We start from the raw sequence: 22616 nt of genomic DNA on the forward strand, positions 1-22616 counted from the left end.
CCTCCTCAAAAGAACTCCAATACACACCTGTTCCCCATACTTCATGCTGAACACTGCGAGAAAATATGAACTAAATCACAGTACACGAGACTCCTGACTGGCTCATCCAATCAGAGCAAGTGACAGTAGCTAGTTAGTCCTCTGACATCATCTCAGTACTTAATTACATCAGTTTCAATCAGCGTTCAGAGGAACTTCTTCATTTAAACCAGATGTCATGTGATCGTGACATCACAGTGACTCCATACTGCACAAAACAAAACGAATACAAATAAGAAAAACAAACTTCTCAGTTTCCATATTGTTTTTAATCACTTTAAGCAAATGAAACTGCTGTCTGGAAAAATCACTTTAAGAAAGGCACTTCACAAAGTTTTGTAATTTTGCATGTTTTGGTCACTCAAAGAGCTGCACATGCTAGTCATCTGAAACATTTATCCAAATGAAATCTTACAGCATTGAGCTCCAAAGGCCTTTCTGGATAGAGTCAAACCTCACAGATTAGCAGGGAACATTAATAATGAAACAGAGAATTATGCAAAGCATGTTTGGACCATAAAGTCTCTTGAAATGAAAACAGATGTGAAGCCATCTTTCTGTCATCTTCTCAAAACAATACAAATCCTCCCAAGTGTCATTATGACCCAGAGTGAGCTAGATTTGACCAGAGCACCTGTCTGTGACTGAACTTGTGAAAGAGTGATGGTGAGATGTGATTTGTTTTCTATGGGCTGCTGTTGGTCAGGGCAGTCTTAAACTGTCGCAGGAGCATTGAGCTCATTACGGTTTTCTCTGTGTTAATGGTGATCACAGCGTCAGGATCCTTCAGGGCGACCGACACCAGGACCAGAGACCCAGAACTCACTGTCTTACCAGCAAACCTGGAAACACACACACAAAAATGGATTGGCTGGTTAGTTGGTGTTTCATCTGCATGCTAGCTTTATAGCGAGCGAGGAGTATAAATAGTTTGCTTCAGATGGAAAATCTACAATGGATTCAGGATTGACTTTAAATATCTTCAAAAGTTTCCTAAACAGAGAAATATAAAACATTAAAACAACCAATAATTCATTCCAATACGGACACAATTTACTTAACAGATACCCTTAATATTATTGTGCACAATTCATCCGTTCAAATTCCTCCCAAAAAAACGACTCTTCTGAAGACGTAACCGTTGAACTTGAAATTAATTACACGAAACCAACTGTGAATGAGATTTTTATCAACTAAATTAGAGAATAAATGAAAGGTGCCTGCCACAATCAATATATTTGCAGTGTTTGCAGAGGATTTCATGACTAATGATCTGAAAAGAAGGTGATAATGATAATAGCCAAACAACAGTTAGTCATAATATATTAAAGATTTACAAAACAGCCTAGTAATATTACTTTTGAACATTTGTCAAGAGAAACTGATGAGACTCGTATTTTTGGAAACACACACACACACAAATAAAATTCATATAAAAAAAATAAATATTTTTTGTTAATTGTGTAAGGTAAATACTATTCCATATGCCATAACTCTAATATGATATGATATGATATGATATAATATAATATAATATAATATAATATAATATAATATAATATAATATAATATAATATAATATAATATAATATAATATAATATAATATAATGTGTGCATAGGTTTACAGATTATATTTAAAAAAGTGAATAAAACATTTTATTTCACAAATTATTGTTTGTGTCCTTACAGCAAAGTAAGATAACAATGAATTGATAACAATGAATAAGTATGTAAAGTATGTTTATATTCAATAAAGTGCATAAATATGTGCCGTACCCTTATGTGAGCACTGGAGAGTGAAGGGGGAGATGTGTGTGTGTGAGTGTGTGAGTGTGTGAGTGTGTGTGTGTGTGTGTGTGTGTGTGTGTGTGGGTGGTGAACAGGCACAGCAGTCTATTATTTGGTCTGATTAAGAAGCTATTAGGGGCCTAGGGACACACTCCTGTCAATCACAGACTCGAACCTGGTCGCCTCTCACAGACAGGGAGCAAGTGTCGGGGGTGTGCACTAAATAGAGTGCAGAGGACTAGATCAACTTCAGTGAAGATGGAGAAAAGCATACTGAGCAATATTATGATATTAATAAATGCTCCACGGGAATTATCGTGTGATATCCACGTTGCAGTATTAATGGCCATTCACACCAGTACAGAAGCGATTAAGCAAAAAGAATTCATTCATTCTGTTGTCGTTTCATATTAATATCCAAAACTAACTATGCTTTATTTTTACATTACATTTCACATGCAGCCATTTAGGAGTCACTTTTATCCAAAGAGACTATTTGCAGGACATAAGTTACAAGTGTAAGCTAGTAGTTCACAAGCAATGCAAACCTTCACTGGGATCTGCACTAATTTAGCATAGCTAAAAAAACGCAAAACACACTGCAATTAATGTGCTTTAGACAATAAGATAAGCGACACTGTTCTATATTCAAAATAAAAAGATTTTGGGACACAATGGAGTTGCTATATGCACAATAAAACACAATTCTGAGTACCTCTTTGCTTAAAGTGACATGCTTCTGCAAGTGGATATAGTCACTGATGTTCAGTAGTAGAAGAAGAGTGCTTAATGCAAATCAGATATTTTCATCGCAAAAACAAGGTGAAATGGACCAATGAAATCAAATGAATAAAAATAAATTAAGTCATCCAAAAATGTAAAAATTAAAAAAAATTAAAGAAAAAAATAAATAAATAAAATAAACAAATATAAAAAAAAAATGGTAATTAAACCAAACACATGATCTTTGTGGTAAAAAAAATTTTTTTTTTAAATGGTGGAGCATTGCGTTAGCAGCGCAAAAGGTTGTGGGTTCTATATATATATAGCCTAAATGCACTGTTAGTCGTTTTGGATAAAAGAGTCTGCTAAATGCATAAATGTATATATATGTGTACATATACACACACACTCACCAATTATGTGAGTTTGAAAATTATGTTATGTTTGAAAAATTCTAAAAGGCTCGCTAATGACACATTCTCCAAACAACTGTCTAAATAAAAGAGTTTGACCATTTATAATGGCATGAAAAGCAGAACAGTTTACTTTCATATACAAGCTAAGGATAATATTCGGCCTCTATGAGTTCTGCGCAGTGGTACAGGACGAACACGTTTATTTTCACTTAACTGGAACACTTTTTTGGACCAAACATCTTGGAAAGGAACAACTGATTTTAAAATGCAAAATAAAACCCACAGTTAAAATGTAAATGGATGTGTTGTCACTGTCCTATAACGGCATGATGCAAGTACACCAGAGTGAGCTATAGTAACAACAGTGATGAACCGTTCCATAGCGCTGTGGGAGAATTCCACACACAGATGTGAAACACTAGTGAACGCACCACACACGGCTCCACTGACCCTGTCTGACCTCTGCGCCCTTGTACCTCCTTCCTGTCGGTCTCTCCTCCCCTCTCTCACTGAGGAGGACCCACGTGCCTGATACACCGCCATCTGCCTCCCATTTACACAGCCTATTATACAACAATCAACCGTTTAGCACACACCCTCACACACGGGGACCCCATTTAGCACTGAGAAGCATGCATACCCCCCGTCCCACCAGGAGACCCCTTCTTTTACTCCTAAACTCTCTTGTCTCACGCACGCACGCACACACACAATGACCAGCATTTATCCATGACAGCATGAGACACAAGGGCCGTCAGAGCTACTGCTAACCAACTGGAGAGGGCGTCACATCTGACAATCACACACACAAATGTTACACGATAGACAGAATGATAAAACGATAGACAGATAGATATATGATCAGACATATATAGATAGTTGACATATACAGACATTGCAGATGTAGTGCATTATATCTGTGCTGCTGACATCTGATCTCTCGCTCCCTGCGGCTCTACTAATGGAGACTAACGTTTATAAAAGTCTTATTTACACATGGACTTAACGCAGCCCTGAGGCACATCCTATGTGTGTGATTGAAACCCAAAGCCACTTCATTCACATGATTTTAGTGGTCTCTAAGCTCACATACACAAATATAGACACAAACAAACACGGTACAATTACAGCTGCAGGTCCTGATACTGGACATTCATTGGGTTTAACTGTCTGTCTGTCGCTCATTCTCACACAAAATAAACATCCACACACACACAGCAGCTTTACTCAGTGTGTGTGTGTGTGTTGTATACGCTGTGGTTCAGGCTCTAAATGGGTCATTGGTATTCTGGTCTGTCACCATTGGGCCTCTGAACTGGATTAATTGAGGCTGTGGGAAGAAAAAGCAAAGCAGAAGCCCAGCGCTGGCCAGCCGGACCGCTATCGATCCACACACACACACACACACACTAACACTTTCTCCTAATCGGAGAGAGACAGAGAGCGAGATTAAATGACTGTCGCCTCTTTATTCAACCTTAAAGACTGGACTAGTGAGATTCCTGTTCACACGCAACAGTTATCATTCACTTTCACGGATGGAGCTAAACAGTGAAAGAAACATTGCTCAGGCCACATTTACTGAATCAAATTTGACTGAAAACGGGTTCAAATCACAGATTAGCGAAAGTGTTGATGTAAATAGATGAATGTCGCTAAATAAAGAAAGAAAGAAAAATATGTGAAAATACATTCATAAAAATTATATTATTGTCTTAAAATAAAAGGAAGCCATTTTGAACTGAAATAATTTTTCATGACAATGAAGTAAATTTCCCTAATTCTTCTAAGCATAATGTAAAAAAAAAAAAAAAAAAAAAAAAAAAAAATATATATATATATATATATATATATATATATATATATATATATATATATATATATATATATATATATATATATATATATATTCATTCATAATTATTACTACAATTTAGAGACTATTTACGAACCATGGTAGAGCCTGCTGCATTATCTTTATTTTTAAAATAACAAAAGACAAACATGCTGAAAAGTACTTTTATATTGCACATTTATATTAAACATATAAATAGACATATAACATATATCTAATTGTACCATAAAATTGGCACTGAAGAAGTAAAAATATAATTTTTTATATATCAAAACATGTATTAAAACACACACATTTATATAAGTTGTATATATAACTAATAACTAATAGTCCTAAAATGGCCTTCATATTCTTTATGCCGAATATTTATTTTCTATTTTGGGGGGACATGTTTCCTTCAGATTTATAAGCTACTTCATCCAGTCGGATTGGCACTGGTCATCACGGATCCATAAAGGTTAACCACTATAACTAAATTTCCTATTCACACATCTAGCATTCAGAAGCTAGTCAGGAAAGCAAATGTTTTGCACTGGATGCACCATATGGTAAAGCCTTATCCTGGTATCTCGTTCCTCTGTGTCCTCAAATCTGCAGAGAGGGTTTTAGTCATCAATTGCCAAATGTCGGTGCCAAGTATGTTTGTGTGTGAGCGTGTGTGTCTGTTTTAAGAGTCCTCTGTACTAATAGAGGTTAATGTGAGTGACCAGATGACCAGCTGTCCCTCTCCAAAATGAAGGACAAGCTCCTCTCCTCTTCACTGAAACAAATTCCACTCACACAGCTGCTAACTAATGGCCACGCAGAGGAGAAAAGAGCACGTGAACTGAAGAGCATGCATGAAATATGATGTAGACGGACATGAAGCAGTGTAGTTGAGCAGAGGACAGGAGACAGAGATCACAAGACTCCTCAAGAGCTCAATGCGATGTCTCTGAAAACAGAAGTGAAGAACGTACTAACAGAAACCCAAGAACCAAACCCTTGATGAACCTCAATCCACATTTTTAAGGAGATGTTGAGCTACCTGTTGTCATCAAAGTCAAGTTGTTCCTTACAGCACATTCACCAATGACAAAGTTCTAAATGTCTTTTATTTTATTAATCAGATACCAATAATTCTCTAGTCCTATTAGTCCAAAATAACACATATTATATAAATATGTATAGATTTTTGTAGATTTTGTATATGTATTTACAAATACATCTTATGTTAATAACTGCAAATATGTTAATCATGATAATCATATTATATATATATATATATATATATATATATATATATATATATATATATATATATATATATATATATATATATATATATATATTCACAAATACATCTAATATCTACTTAAATATTATATATGTGCAAATAAATGCATGTGTATTAACAATTATAAATCCTATGCATGCAATAATAATTATATCAAATAAATAAAATATCAAAATAAAGTTATATGTATAAATGCAAAATTCAGTATCTTTGACAGTAAACAGCTGGTTAAAAGCAGCAGTCCTATTAAAGGAGCAATTTTCTATTTCTCATGCACAATACTTACATTTGTTTTTTTGTAAACCCTATGATGCTTCTGTGCAATAAAAAGGTTGATTAGTTGACTAGTTGTTGAGCTAACCCACCAACTAACATTAAACACAACTTTTGTGATTTTCCACTGGTATGACTGCTTATGACTGCTGTGAAAAAACAACAAAAACAACTACAACAGTGAAAATAGCTGTGATTCATTCAGTCTCTGTTTAGTAAGAGAGGACATGATGCTTTCCTTCTGTGATCTAGAGAAGGACAGGAACAGAGTCTCATTTAGACGCTGCTCCCATGGATTTCTTGTACTCTCCCACTAAAGCAGTGCTGCCCCCTGCTGCCAAACAGAAGAACTGCACCTCACAAACACCCACAATCCACTAAAACACTGAGCTCAGGTAGTCCTACCAGACCAGTAGGTACCATTAAACACAGAAAGTGCAGGACTTTGTGCATAAATAGTTAACAATGGTTTTGAAAAAGGCCTCTACAAAAATGTATTCTACTAAACATAAATATACTGAATCAGTTGGTGTATGAGTTGCACATAAAAAAAGACAATGAAGAATATACAGCCCTAAAAATATTTTCTTTTGGTTAGAAAAGACACCAGTTGGAACTGTGGGACATGGAGAATCTCTATTTTACAGTCTAACACTGAGAAACACCTCAAATGAAATGTACATCTAATTATATTTATTTGTTGTTACCTATTAAAGACTACATCAACCAGTTAAAATCTAAACTGCATGACAAACCAAATAAAATCAGAAAGAATACACTATTAAACTTCACAAAAACAACTCGCACTGGACATCTCCGTCATTTGTTTATGAGTGTAAGTGTCTCAGGGTTGTAGAGGAAGGATGAAGGAGAGGGTTTTTTTGGGATGTCTGTTAAGAAACGGCCGTGTGATTGATGACATGCTCTCATTTGCCCGATTGCGTATTCTAAATGAAATATAGGCCTTTTCCACCGACCTGCAGGCATTGATTTCCACTCAGCCTGGGTGCGGTGTGTCCTTGTGAGGAAGACTTTAATGCTTCTCAAGGTGCTTTCATATTCGCTCATATTTTATAATTAAATTAGCCTGCATCAGAGACTGCCCCAAAGTCCAGACCAAACATCACTGTGTTTGTGTGCATACATGAGACAGAGACAAATAAGTTTGTCTGTGTGTCAGCAAAAAGGCTGTGTGTGTGTGTCTGTGTCTGTGTGTGCACATAGGAAAGTTTTGGCTTCTATAGTCCTTACCAAAGTCAGAAAGTTTTTTTCCTTTGGCAATTACTCTGCAAATAAAGCTCTTTAAAAATGTTCAGGAGACACATACAAGCTAATCAGGGCCTTTAAAAACATTATAAACTGCATTTTAGGAATAAAAACATTGTTTACTTTACTTATGAACCACTTTTCCTTTTTTGATGACATTCCCAAATGTAAGCTGTCAGTTTAACACAGCTTTTAGCGATTTTTTTTTCAGCAGAAGTATAACTAAGGTATGACATAAATACAAAGTAAAGTTTCTGAAGAAAAAAAAAAAGATATTAAAATATAAACAAAATACAGGGCACTGGAAAAAAAAGCAATAAAATACAACAGTAAAACTGAAATTGTAAAAGACCAATTTATTTAAAAAAAACAGGACATATGCTTTATTTTTACCTGTATATGTTCTCCTGACTGGAAGGAATAACGCCTATGTTGGCGACTGACACCACCTTTCTGTTCACTGATTGGCTGGAGAGGTTTTCTGGTGTCATGGTAATTGTTGCCGATGACTCGTTCATGCCCACCAGTTTACCTGAGCACAGAAATAAACATTAGTTTTACACTTTTAATAATCTAGCCTCTACAGAGGTATTCAAGAAACAGTTGAAAAATCACCAATTTGCATCTTTTTTATTTTTATTTTATTAGTATTTAATGTAAATTGTTTTGGAAGCTCAAACTGGATTGAAAAGTAGAAGAGCCACATGTAAATTTTGAGCATATATTTGCAGAATATAACAGCAGGAGCTTGTTTATGAATTTGAAATGAAAAAAAAAAAGAAGTGCTCAAAAATGCTGTCAAAACAGTAATATTATATATATAAAAAAATGGCATTACTCCAGTTTTTAATGTCATATGATCCTTCAGAAATCATTCTAATATGCTGATCTGCTGCTCCATTAACATTCATTATCAATGTCTAAAAAAGTTGTGCTGCTTAATATTTTTGTGAAAACAGTGTGAAACCTTGTTGAAGAAAGTTATACCCTAACAAAAATACATATATACAGACTGTCATGCTGAAAAATAAATAAAAAATTGACAAAAAAGGTAAAAAAATACTGTAAAAAAGAGCTAAAAGTAAAAAGATTTGAGAGGCAAAGGAGACAGATGAACAAACTTAAACCGAACAGAACACCAGACACATCTGTTCTGGATAAAGCTTTTAGGAAAGTGCACCTCTGATTCGTGCAAAGACAAACCTAGCATGTATACGTGTGCTTTCTTTCGTATTTAACATCTGACGTGCGCAGACCGAAAGCTACTGGGGGTCAACACAAACTCGGCTTTCAGTAAGAGCATGTGATATTTGTGGGCCGTGTTGGACCACTCCACTTGATTAAGACTAAAACGAGAGGAGAAACACGGAGGCCGTGCAGGACATTAGCCAGAGATGGCGTGAATAAGACCTCGTCGAACAGTAACAAGCACATAAAAGCAGAACGCCGCTGCTCCTTAACAAGCTTCTTCAGGGAAACATGAGCAGACAATATGGCTTAATGCGCCCAAACTGGACTAAATGAAAATGTTGTGTTTCACTTAAAAACACAGACAGACTGGGTGCTTTTCTTTCCAAAAGGCACAAACTACGGCCCACTTCAGCGTGGCTTTCAAACAGCATGAATGTGAAAGTGCACTGTGATATCTACAAACACACACACACACACACACACGCGCTCTCTCTCGTTTAGGGGGCAAGGTTTTGAGAGTGCTCATTTAAAGTCTTAAATCTGTCCATTAGGCTCTATTGTAGAGAAAATGTGGAGTAAATGAATATAGCGTGGCTCATGCTAAAAGCCTTTGCCACAGCAACCAATTAAGAATAAATGATTGGCTATAAAAAGCGCCCTACTTCCTGTTCCTCATCTGTAAATAGTGAGGCGGGAAGCACTCTCTTCGCTTTATTAAAATGTGCGTGCACGCGTGTCGTCCTGAGTGAAGGTATAGGCGGCTCTCTAAAAAGACAAGGCAGGAATCCATTGAGCGTAAATTAAAAATCAAACCCGCCGTTTCTTTCGCAGAGCGTCTGTTTCATTATGTCGGCCTAATGTTGGACCCTAAAGCAGAGAAAGGTATTTGAACGGGCCAGGTGTGTGTGTGTGTGTTCCCGAAAGACATTTGAACAAGCCAGATGCACGATAACCAAGCTTTTCTCTTCTTGGCTTCTATTTATTTGGGTTTCCCGTGCTTGTGTTTGGTTCGTGCATCAGCTGGTTTGTTGTGCAAACAAAGGAAGGGGGAACAGGAGTTTGATCAGGAGTTTAAAGGTGAAGTGCAAATTTCTGTCAGTAACAAAACACAAAAATGCAAAAATGACTGTTTTCAAACAGGTTTCCATTACCCAGCCTGTCATTGGTCAGAGAAATAGATAGCTCCGCCCCAAACTGATATGATTGGTTGAGACTAGTGGTCGACCGATATATTGTCAAGGCCGATATATCGGCCGATATTTCATAGATCATATTTGATTTGAATGTTTTAATAGAGAAACATTATTGCAATTTGGAATTATTGGATTTTTTTTTTTGACAGTTTTCATAATGTAAACAGAGAGTGCATATATGAGTCTTTGATATTAATTTATATATTAAATAGCCTATTATAAATCTGTACACTAGATGAGGTAAAATAAACCATGTGTATGAGTTCACATTCTATTGATTTGTATTGGTGAGCGTGCAATACCTGAAAAGTAAAAATACATTTCTCAAATGACAACAAACTTTGATTATAATTTTGGAAGAAAATAAACAAACTATTATTATTTAACTATTTAAAAGCATGACAAAAATGTGAAGAAAAAAAGTTTTCATTGACTTAAACTAGACTAAAATGCTTGTTTAGTCAAATAAACAAAAACAGGACAAGGTTGGATATATATGTGACCCTGGAGCACAAAACCAGTCTTAAATCGCTGGAGAATATTTTTTTGCACCCTCAGATTCCAGATTTTCAAATAGTTGCATCTCAGCCAAATACTGTCTGATCCTAATAAACCATACATCCATGGAAACTTGTTTATTCAGCCTTCAGATGATGTATGAATCTATGTATAATGTTTTTTGAAAAAAATGACACTTGAGACTGTTTTTGTGGTCCAGGGTCATAGTTGATAAAAAAAAATTGTGTTCATATCAATCAGTTCCTCACAAAATAGTGCTTAGGACCCCCATGGTCCTGTGGAGAACAGGTCAGATGTGTCAGTCTAATTCTCCTTGGACAACTTGTGTTGGCTTTCAGCGGAGACGCTAACGTGCACATGTGAAGTATACTATGTGTGTCAGATTTGCCTGTCTGAGATTTCTGCATCAGTGATTAAATTCACAGAGACAGTATTTCATGAGACTGTGTGTGTGTGTTTAAATAACCACATTTAAATGTAAAGAGTTTTTGAACAGGTCATGCCTGTCACCAGCACTCAGCTTGTTCATCAACTAAACATCGCACACATTCAAAGTGGTGAAAAAAGAGTGGTCATCTCTGGAGAATGTGTGAATACGTTAACTGATCACATGCACTTGAGTTTTTCTAGGATGCACTGGTTAGGATTGGCAAAAGATTGAATTTTACAGAAATTATAAATAAAGAAAAAAAAATTGTCCATCAAGTTTTCAAAGGATTATCATGAACTAGCTTCATTATCTTAATTTTCTTCATTATGCTTCACGACTTGCATGACACAGTAAGTAAAAGGGACTAGCACTTTTCAATGAACTATTATGTGCAATAAAAATAGGTATCATTATTATTTTGTGTGTTCACTGACAAAAAAAAATTAGTTTTGTTTTTTAATGCAGCATTTTGAATCAGTTTAGTGGGACAATTATGATTCCTCATACTATTTCAGAGCTTAGGCTTAAAATGTTTTTCATATAAAATCCCCCTGCCCTGTGTTTTGAGGTTTTTAAGAGTGGTGTATAGATGTTTTTGACGATGTATTTTTAAGGTCTTTAAGGGGTTATTTCTTAGTATTTACAGCATCAGTGTTGTGTTGTGTATGTGCTAAGAGGTGTTTGTATTACCCTGCTCTTTGGTGAAGTCTGCTTCACTCATTGTGATGGGCAGCAGCAGCTCTCCTACCGCAGGCTGGATGGACACGCTGAATTCATCTTCTTTAGTACTGAAAGAAGAAAGAACAGCACCAAAAGGTCACCACACACCTGTCCATCTTTTTCTATGTTCCTCTCTTCTAAATATACACTGCTGGTCAAAGTTCTGGAGTATCATGTGACACTGAAGTCTGGAGTAATGATGCTGGAAATTCAGCTTTGTATTACAGAAATAAATTACATTTGAAAATATATTCAAATAGAAAACATTTATTTTAACAAGATTTTACTGTAACTTTACTCAAATGTAGCCTTGGTGAGCAGAAATAGACTTCTAAAAACATTTAAAAACCGTACATATAGTACATATACTGTATTTGGTACAGTACAAAATATTATAGCATTTATAATTGTATATATGCATTTTATGTCTACTCAAGTAATGCCTTCTTTAGATAAGTAATGAGATATATTTTTACAATTGTGTGTGGAAAAAAAAAAGACCAGGATGTACAAAGAAAGTAAACCGGGTAAATTCGGATGTCAAGATACTGATGTGATGAAGCTGTAAAACATTTCCTGGAAGTTGTAACAGTGTTTCAGAGTTTTTAAACAAGTAAAAACATCAGACATCCGAGAGACACCGAAACACAATCTATTTTGTTTTTGGTCCCTCCTCTCATCCCAAAAGAGTAAAAGAATAAAGTGATTGATTTTCAGGTTTGCCAATTTACTTTGTAAGCAGCCAATTAGCTGAGAAACAGAACTGTTATTACCATCCAACTGGATCAATCATCACTGATCCACCGATGGAGAGAGACGAAAGACGGAGAGAAAGAAAGAAGGAAAGAGAAGGATGAGAGCCATTTCTATTTTCATTTTCGTATTGATTAGCATCATCACTGTTTGTGGCCTGCCATAGGAAAGATGACTGTCGGGTACTCCAACAAAGACTGAAATCTGACATTAAAGCCCCATCATGAAGAGCGGCATGCTGGGAAACAGGAAGCCAATAAGGAGTGAATCCAGGAACGGGATAACAGGGGCACCATGGAGATCAGGTGATGAGGGAAAACAGGCTTGAAAAAGATTCAGAGACCAAATAATTGGCCCAGGGATCAACGTGCAACGTAAATCGAGGGATTTCTTTCTAATACAGCATAATCTCTTGACGTAGCCACAATAAAGAGGGGCCGAATCCCTCCTTAAACCAACTCCATGAGCTCGGCTTTCATCGAGGGGCACAGACACGTGTGCAGGCCTGACCTGCGCCCACTCGTCTCCATGTCATTGAACTCACATTGGCTCCATTAGCACACATAATCTACCGGTCGCCCGCTCACTCCCTCTCTCTCTTCAGCTCGGCTGTTTATGGTGATGTTATTCACGCCTGGCTATTTCACTGTATCGATCACAAAAGCCTCCAGCGTAATCGAAAAAAGAAAAAACAATTACAAGCTTTGTGGAGAAGTGTAATCACTCTAAATTAGATTATTAAAAAAATGTAATGCATATTATTACCATTCACCATTTTTTTAAACGTATTGAAAAGGGGAACAATTAATTTGGTCGTATTTCACCAGGTGTAAGGATAATGAACAATAGTAATGTAATCTATATAATGACATGCTAGCGATATCATAACGTGCATGCATTGTGAGTGTGTATTAATGTTTTTGCTGAATGTTGTTTTTTGAGGAAAGCGAGCACCTTCCTCGTGCCTAGTTCTTAGATGTGTCAGAGTGACCTGATCTAAGGCTTGTAGTGCTACCAGGGCTGTGCAAAAAATCAAATGCGATTTTCATGCACATCTCATCAGTAAAGACGCTCCTGTAATTAGAAGTATATCTCCTGCACGTGCGTTCAGATCAGGGTTGCCAGGTTTTTACAACAAATCCTGCCCAGTTGCATCTCAAAACTAGTCCAAAACTAGCCCAATCACGCTTCGAGGTGGTTCCTCGATAAAAATTGCTTCCCGGGGTTAAAATATACGTTTTTTGGCAGGGTTGCCTTGGTAAAATTTGCATTTTAGGGGCTAAATATCAAGTTATTTGTATTGGGGTTGTTTCGACCCACGGACATGAAAAACAACCGCAGACTTGGCAACACCGGTTGGCATTTACTACAACGAGCTGTAATTCACTGACAATCTACACAAAATCGATGTTAAAATCGCAGGCAATTCTTTCTCGATTTTGAAAGCGATTTTGTGTTAGTTGTCGGCACTGTTGGGAACGTTACTTTAAAAAAGTAATCAGTTATAGTTACTCACTACTTGTTCCGAAAAGTAACTGCGTTAGTAACTGAATTACTTTATAATAAAAGTAACTCGTTACCAGGGAAAGTAACTACAGTATTTGCGTTATTTATTGCACGTCATCAGACAGCAAGTTTTATCCTGCACCTCAAGTATTATCTTTGTAAGAAAAGAGTTTTTGGCCACTAGCTTTGTAGATGCGTGTTACACATTGGCATGACACATTACATGCACGTTCTTGCCTTTGACCACAATGAATTTGAAGCAGTGCTTATATCTCCACCTTGAAAATGCCAACTTTTCAATGGATTGCTACTGACTCGCCATTTCTTCTGCGAATCTCTGTGTAGCTGTTGCGTGTGTGTGTGTGTGTGGCGCCGCTGGCGTGTGTGCCGGCATATGTGTAAAAACACTGGCTCTGATTGGCTACCATGAAACACATGACTCTGCCTTAGCCAATTTTAATTGCTTATCTCGTTATTAACCCACCTGCTCTCTCGCTGTGTGAGCCAGGGGTGCGTTCGGATTGCATAGTTTATTAAAGCAATGCATAGTAATGCACCGCATTTAACTTTCAGTAACGTTAACAGCGTTGAAACGATGGGAAAAGTAATTAGTTAGATTACCCCGTTACTGAAAAAATAACATCGTTACCTAACGCCGTTCTTTTAAACGCCGTTATTCCAAACACTGGTTGTCGGTGGACTACGGCTCTGTGTAGTAACTGCCGCTCCACCTGAACCAGTGTTGCCAAGTCTGCGGTTGTTTTTCATGTCAGCGGTTTAAGTAACCCCAATACAAATAACGTGATATTTATCCCCTAAAATGCAAATTTCACCAAGGCAACCCTGCCAAAAAAAAATATTTTAACCCCGGGAAGCAATTTTTATGGGGGAACCTCCAGGAAACCCGATTGGGCTAGTTTTGGACTAGTTTTGAGATGCAACTGGGCAGGATTTGTTGTGAAAACCTGGCAACCCTGATCTGAACACACGTGCTGGAGATATACTTCTAATTACAGGAGCATCTTTACTGATGAGATGCACATGAAAATCGCATTTGATTTTTTGCACAGCCATAAGTGCTTCTAAACCATGATGACTCGAGATAAGCATGGAAACTGTAAGGGACTTAAAGATTCTGGCTCTGTTTAACAATGTTTTCTGTATATGATATACAGTATGCAGTGAACAGTTACCACAGCTGGAAGTTTGCAGCTTGTGTGGAGTCATTGAAGTCAATGCCCATGGACACCGTTACTGACGCCTGCGGCTCCAAACGCTCTGAAGAAAGAAAGAAAGATGTGTCAGCATGCTGTGTGAACAACCAAAACAGAAAGATCAATCTAATTCTATAGAAAAAGATACAACATTTAAATGAACATCAAAGAAGGAAGGAAAGAAAGCTGAAGTAAGGATGGACTGAAAGTGTGAAAGTTGAACTAAAGGAAGTGAATAAGGAAGAAAGGAAGGATGGATAGAAGCCAGGATAGGACAAACGGAGAAATTGAAGAGAAAGAAGTAAAGGTAGACAGAAGAAAGACAGCAAGGAGGTCTGGAAGAAAAAAGGAAATAAAGAAATAGGAAGGACAAAGAATGAGAGTAAAGATGGAAAGAAGCAAGAAAGGATGTTAGGCCAGAAAGAAGGCCGACAATTGAAAGGAAGAAATAACAGAATGAAGGAAGCAAGTAAAAAATAAAGAAGGAGGGAAGGTAGAAAAGTAGGAAAGAAGAAGGAAAGTATGAATAAAGGAAAAGACCAGAAGGAAGAAAAACTAAAAGGAAGAAATAATGGAATGAAGGAAGTATGCAAGAACAAGCTTAATGAAAGAAGAAAGAAGGAAGGATAAACTAAAGAAAAAACGTAAAGAAGTAAAGGAAGAATGTAGGGAAGACCAGAAGGAAGAAAGGAAGAAAAACTGAAAGGACAGAAGGAATGAAGGATGGATGGAAGGAAGGAAAAACGAGAGAAAGTGCTGAACTCTGAATGTGCAGCAGAGTCTAGAAAGAAGCGTGATCTATTCTTCTCCCTTCCAGCCATGAAATTCATCTTTGTGATGCTTTAACAACACAAGCATGGTTCAATTTAATGTTATCAAACCCAAACCTGTCTAGTGAATGACTAAAACTGTTTTGTGACAGAGAAAGAGAGAAACAAACAGAGGAATGTGAGTGTGTATTTGTGTTTTGCACCACTGTGAGCTGAGTGTCTGATGAGAGGACCTCTGCTAATCGATACACAGGCTGAAATCATATCAGCTGCATTAATACAGACTGAAGGAGGGAGAATGTGAAAGTGTGTGTGTGTGTGTGATGGAGAAGTCTCAGCTGGGCAGTCTGAATCATAACTATTATTTATTCATGCCTAAGACAGCTGTATTCTATATTATTAAACAGTCTCAAATGAATTGGGACTTTCTTGAATTTTACAAAATCTGTTTAACTGATTTGAAGTTGACATGACAATCAGAGAAAGAAAAATTAAACTACAGGGATGGCAAAATAACCAATGTATTTATGTATAAATAAACAAAGAAATAAATAAATAAATGAAAAAAAAAATTAATAGCAAAGTATGAAATAATAATAATAATAATAATAATAATAATAATAATGTACAACAACAATTATAATTGAAATAAATAAACAATGTAAAAAAACATCCATACTTAAAATAAATACTTAAATGTAGAAAACAATAAATCAAAACAAATCACTAAACAATTATTGTAACAAAAACAACTATTTAAAATAAATAAATGTGATGCAAAAATAAATGATAAACAAACAAACAAACATTAATTGTAAAAAAAAAAAAAAAAAAAAAAAATACTACAATTAAAACAAACACATAAATACCCAAGGCAAATAAACTGTAAATAAATAAACACTCAATGTAAAAACAACTATAATTAAAATAAATAAAAAATTAATTACTGCCCAATAAAACAATAAGAATACCCAAAATAAAAACAACAACTATGATTAAAAGGAATTAAAAATAAATAAATATTAAAGTAAATAAGTATTAGTTGTAAAGTAGGTGCTGATATCGATAAACATGGTTGTTCATATTTTAATGTCCTCACAATTTCACAATTCAAACGCTATGACCCCTTCGCATTACACATTCACAGCTAGTCCTGTTAAACTCCATTTACTGTCGTGTTAAGCTCACCGATAGCGTTAAAGCGGTGGATGTTTTGTCCGGTTGAACTCTTCTCAGAGATGTGGATGTTCTCCAGGGCTTGGTCACTACTGTTGCTTAGCGTCAGCTGCAGGGATACCATGCTGTTGCCATAGATACAGGGCTGCCGGGTGAAGCGGTACTGGCCTGACAGACCTTTACCCGTCATCCTGTGGAGCAGCTCATGGGAGGTTTCCGGCACAAACACGGGAAAACTCGCCTGCAGGGAGACATGCACATGCCAAGAAATGGCGTCAAACTGACAAGCAAGAAATACACAAAGATGGAGATGAAGAGAATACATGCAGTAAGAAATGGAAAAGAACAAAATATATTTAGTCATTATGACCAGCAGAATTTGTGAATTTGTCTGCATAATTTGTGGTGGTAAATAACTAATAATTAAGACTATGGTTGTGTTGCTTTATTCTTAAACATGTTGATCAAAATTTATTTTGTCTGACAACTCTCAATTTAAAACAACCTTTTCTTTTTGACTCTTTTCATTATAAGAGTCTTTACTGTCACTTAGATCAGTTTAATGCATCTTTGCTATTTCTTAAAAAAATAAAAATCTTTCCAACCTCAAACTTTAGAATGGTAGTGTACAATACTGACCATCATAGCAGTTCTCGGCCATAACAAAATAAACATCTGCTATCATATCAGCAAAAACGTCTCTAATGGTACATCCCTTATTCACTGTAAAGGCCCAAAGAAAAGAAAGGCCAAGCGTCATGCCTGAATTGCATCCTGTGACAGCGGCTGCCATCAATATGACGAGTGTGGAAAGACCACTGATGTCTCAATGCATTACTCCTGACTCTCAGGATTCTCTCTAGCTCGTGTGACAGTAGAACAGATCGGCGGCTGATGGCAGTTTTCTGGCTCTACACTGCACTCCTGAACACCTGGACAGGGATGACATTTCTGCCTGCAATTTATTTGTTGGCTGCGGCTCGGTCTTCAACACCAGTAATCCCTCCAAGATATGGATTCCATCTGCAACCCAGCACTGGAGTTTTTGTTTTGTTTCATATAGTGATGAGAGGTGTTATGAAAGCTAAAAATAGTGTAGTACCTCAAAGCTCTGTTTGTGGACCGGTAATGTTTTCACTGCTCAGTTCTGAATGCTTTAACATTGTTACTACATACTAACACAACAACAGCAGGTCAAATCAAATTTTTTATTTTTTTTGGAGTTGGAATTAACTTTGCTAAAATCGGTTAAATAGAGCTGAAAATAAAACTATATATTCATATTAACAGCTAAAACAGTATCCAATTATGCAATTTAACCGATATTTTTTATTACTAAACATAATATTGAAAACGTTAATATAATAGTTCTACCAATTATATTTAAATATTAATATTACATATTATTACATATAAATAAATATCAAATTATTCATATAGTCATAATACATTATTTTAATATTAATAATATAAAACTTTATATTTTGGTAATTGATATTATAATACTAAATAATATAATAAAAAATATATAGTTAAATAATATTAAATTATAAATACAATCATAAAACGGTTCAATATAATGTTAATAATATGACAAAATTTTGATTGGTGATATTAAATTATGACCATTAAAATTATTTTGGTAAATATGAAATTATTAATATTACTATATTATATTATTATTATTATTATTATATTATTTAGCAAAATATTTAATAAAACAAACAATGGTGGGCAAAACGTAAAAATAAACCAACATTAAATATGAATTATGAATTTTATATATAATATTAATATTATAAAACATTTAGATAAATTATATTATTCATGTTAAATCAAATAATACAGATAAATATTACATTATTAATGCAATCATATTACATGTAACATATAATGTTAATAATATAAAATACAAAATGTTTATTTGATATTAAATTATAATTTAAATTAAACTTTACAATTATTAATAATATTAAATGATGTATCAAACATAAAATTATTTATCAAAATAATAAATAACAAACAAACAAAAGGTAGGGTATATGTAGAAACGAGTGAATGATGGGCGTCCGAATTCTGTGGAAATTTGCAGAGCTTCTGTACGGGCCTGCACATCACCTACAATCACCATGACGGACGGCGCAACCGAAACTAGACAAACCACAATAAATTTGGTTTGAAAACCTGACAGTATGAATGAGTTGGTTTATCTGAAACAGCAGCGTTACATGAAAGCAGCAGTTACATGCAGCTGAAAGCACCTTCAGATATGTCATATCCTTTTTTAAGCTTCCTATAAAAACCAACACACGCACACACACACCATAAATTTACAGCCATGCTTTTGGAGGTGTCAAGCCGGTCTGTGTTGATAAAAGTAGCAGTAATGTTTACAGCGTCAGATTTACCACACAGAAACTGTGGCCACCGTTTCATGATAACCGCTCCTGTCTGTGTCCTCAAGGACCGGACGAGCCAATATACAACACATCGCTTATGATCACCAATATAACACACACACTTCACATCCTATAAAGTGGTCAACTCCGCTGGGCGGTGGAAGAGTAAATAACCGAAAGAAAAGAGTAACCTTGACCGCAGCGTCCCACACACACACACATTTGGACACATCTCCCGTGTGAAGGGGAGCTTGATTGAGGGGCTCTATTATGGATGAGCTTAAAGGAAACCTCAGTGATGGATGACAACTCGCTCTAGTCACCTTCACATATCCCAGCATCCTCTCTGTCCAGCTGCCACCCAATTCTGCTGACAGTCGACAAACCCATCCGCTGGCCGAGATAAAGATGGAGAGAGAGAGAGAAAAAGAAACCAGAGGAGGGAAAAGAAGGATAAACGGAGGACTGGAGGACATACAGCAGACAGAATTAAAAATCTATTTTCTATTGCTGTTTGAAATCCAATTCATTTGTTTATGAGACTGTCCGTACGAGAAAAATGTCATTTGGCGAGGTGTGTAAGAGCATCGATCCTGTCAGATGTTAAAAGTCAGCGTGATTAATATTAAAGGCTGTGAAATAAGAGTAAAGAAATCTGAGTGAGTTTCTTTTGTGTACAGAAGATCAAACGTCTAACATTGTGTTTTGTGGCTTTTTAAAAATAAAAAAAATCGGGTAACGGATCAATCAAAAGAACTAAAATTGAAATCAAAATATGGTTCAGTATGCTTTTTTAAATCTCAAAAGACTGCGACTCAAATAAATAAGTACACAGTGTGTCGGGTGTTTCAGATTGAAGCGCATCACTGTGTTCATTTACACACGAGCAGCTCATGATCCCGTGCTTTTAGCATCTCAAATCAACTCGGGTCACAATAAATACTTCAAACTCCATGTGCTTAAAATGCATTTAGGAATGAAAGGTTTACCAGGTTCACTTTATTTTCACATTAGCATTATTTAAAAAAAAGATTTTGTGAACAGATTACAGTATTTCACCAAAATTGTAATGAAAAGCTAAGTAAACTTACTGTCAACTAAACACAGAAACAAAGATCTCTCAACATGTTTGCGCCAAAATAAAAGCTCAAGGGTTTAACTCTTGAGAGAAGTATACAATAATTAAAAAACTAAACAAAAATAATTAAGATAAATCATGGAATGTTAATTTTATTTTACAGTGTAGATGTATTCAAATAGTTTGTCTTCTTGAACACATCAGTGTGAATCACTTTCACAACTAAAAAGGGCTTTTAGTCTGCGTGATTTTAGCAGTTTTTATTAATATTTAGAACTTAAAAATTCTCTGTTTGAATTTTAAATGCAGTTTTGTTATTTTGTTCAGCATTTTTGTCATGTTAATTAGTTGTTGTCTATATGATATGTCTATATAGCTTTATCTTAATTTTTATTTCAGTTTTAGTTTCAGTTATTTAGTACATCATGATAAACTAAATAAATATTTGAAATGTTGCTCTGGCAACTTTTTTTCCACATATATTTTATTTTACTTAATGATTATTTTATTGAATTTTTTACGCTTTTAGTTTTAGTTAACCATAATAACCCTTTTTTGAGTCCACTTTAAAGTCTAGATCAACATCAATGCAAATACTGTTTAATTCTGTTCAGGTTGGTCACTCAAAAGCGGTTACCACTCTTTATTTTGCTCTCAAAGTTCATCATACTGATGCATTTAACTTAAAAACAAATAAATAAATAAACACATATGTGACCTTGAAGCACAAAACCAGTCTTAAGTTGCACAGTTATATTTGTAGCGATAACCAAGAATACATTATATGGGCCAAAATGAAATTTTTTTACTTTATGGTGAAAATCATTAGGATATTAAGTAAAGATCATGTTCCATGAAGATATCTGGTAAATTTCCTACCGTAAATATATCAAAACTTCATTTTCAATTAGTAATGTGCATTGCTAAGAATTCATTTGGTTTGATTTTCTCAATATTTAGATTTTTTTTGCACCCTCAGATTACAGATATTCAAATAGTTGTATCCCGGTCAAATATTGTCATATCCTAACAAACCACATATCAATGGAAAGCTTATTTATTCAGCTTTCAGATGATGTAACCGATGCAAAAAAAAAAAAAAAAAAAAAAAAAACACTGGTCTTGACTGGTTTTGTGGTCCAGGGTAACATAAATAGATTTATATAAATCATACCCATGGACCCCTCAAGAAGACAAAGGTCCACCCAACCATAGGCTCACAAAATCCTGTGCGAAACACTAAACCATGTATTTCAAACACACAACCTAAAAACAAGCTAAATGTGTCCAACGTAAAGCACATGTGACTGACAGCACGAGTCGGTGTCTCCACGTGCGTTTCGTCTTTGCTGCTGAGTCATAATGAGGACGGCACTGAGCGTGCTCCGAGAAGAACGGGGTCACCGCAGCAACGCCGGCCGGCTGATGGGCACCAAATGAACAAATTATGACGCGGCCCCCAGATTGTGATGGGGTCAAACGCCCCCCACCCCGCTCTCAGCCCGCGCTCGCCCTCGTTCGCCCTACACTGACACTTCAATTTCCCTCCGAAGCCCCAGTTCGGCCCCCATTCGCCCCGCGCTAATTATGAATGAAAAGTTATCAGCCGGCTCCCCCGGCGCACGCTTAAACAGTATTTCAGAGCAGATCCGCACGTCAAAATGTTATTAGAAACGGGAGGAGCCGAGGCAGATAGTTTGCACGCTGACCCCAGATCAGCTAAATACCGCTGCTAACCGTCCCAGAATGCATCGGAGTGTCTCTCTATTTCACACACCGTTATTTCATCTGTACCCATGCTGGCCAAAGTCACACACACACACGCACACAGCCGTGTCATATGAATATATTTTCATACATCTGCATGCACGCTGCTGAGAAAGACCAGCTGTGTGACGTGACACGCCATAATGAATGCCCGCGTTTGAATGCATGTATGTGCGAGCGAGAGAGATGAGGTTTATCCACCGTGACTAAGATTATAGCGGCCTGTAATGTATTTATGCATAGCATTGACTTTAAATAAGCCC

At 36.0% G+C, this 22616-nt stretch overlaps 1 protein-coding gene across 1 annotated transcript in view; it reads right to left on the reverse strand.

Annotated features, from left to right (window-relative positions):
* Positions 1-290: 290 nt before the first annotated feature.
* The window catches only part of LOC113075115 (AP-3 complex subunit beta-1-like), a 57556-nt gene continuing 35230 nt past the window's right edge, over positions 291-22616 (reverse strand). The window contains exons 23-27 of the mRNA XM_026247854.1: positions 17122-17350; positions 15143-15227; positions 11661-11758; positions 8031-8169; positions 291-881 (exon numbers count right to left, since the gene is read on the reverse strand). Of these exons, the coding sequence (XP_026103639.1) occupies positions 725-881; positions 8031-8169; positions 11661-11758; positions 15143-15227; positions 17122-17350 (708 nt within the window). The 3' untranslated portion in view covers positions 291-724. The remainder of the gene's footprint in view (positions 882-8030; positions 8170-11660; positions 11759-15142; positions 15228-17121; positions 17351-22616) is intronic.

This window comes from Carassius auratus, unplaced genomic scaffold (genome assembly GCF_003368295.1).
Source record: "Carassius auratus strain Wakin unplaced genomic scaffold, ASM336829v1 scaf_tig00016376, whole genome shotgun sequence".
Taxonomy (NCBI): Eukaryota; Metazoa; Chordata; class Actinopteri; order Cypriniformes; family Cyprinidae; genus Carassius; species Carassius auratus.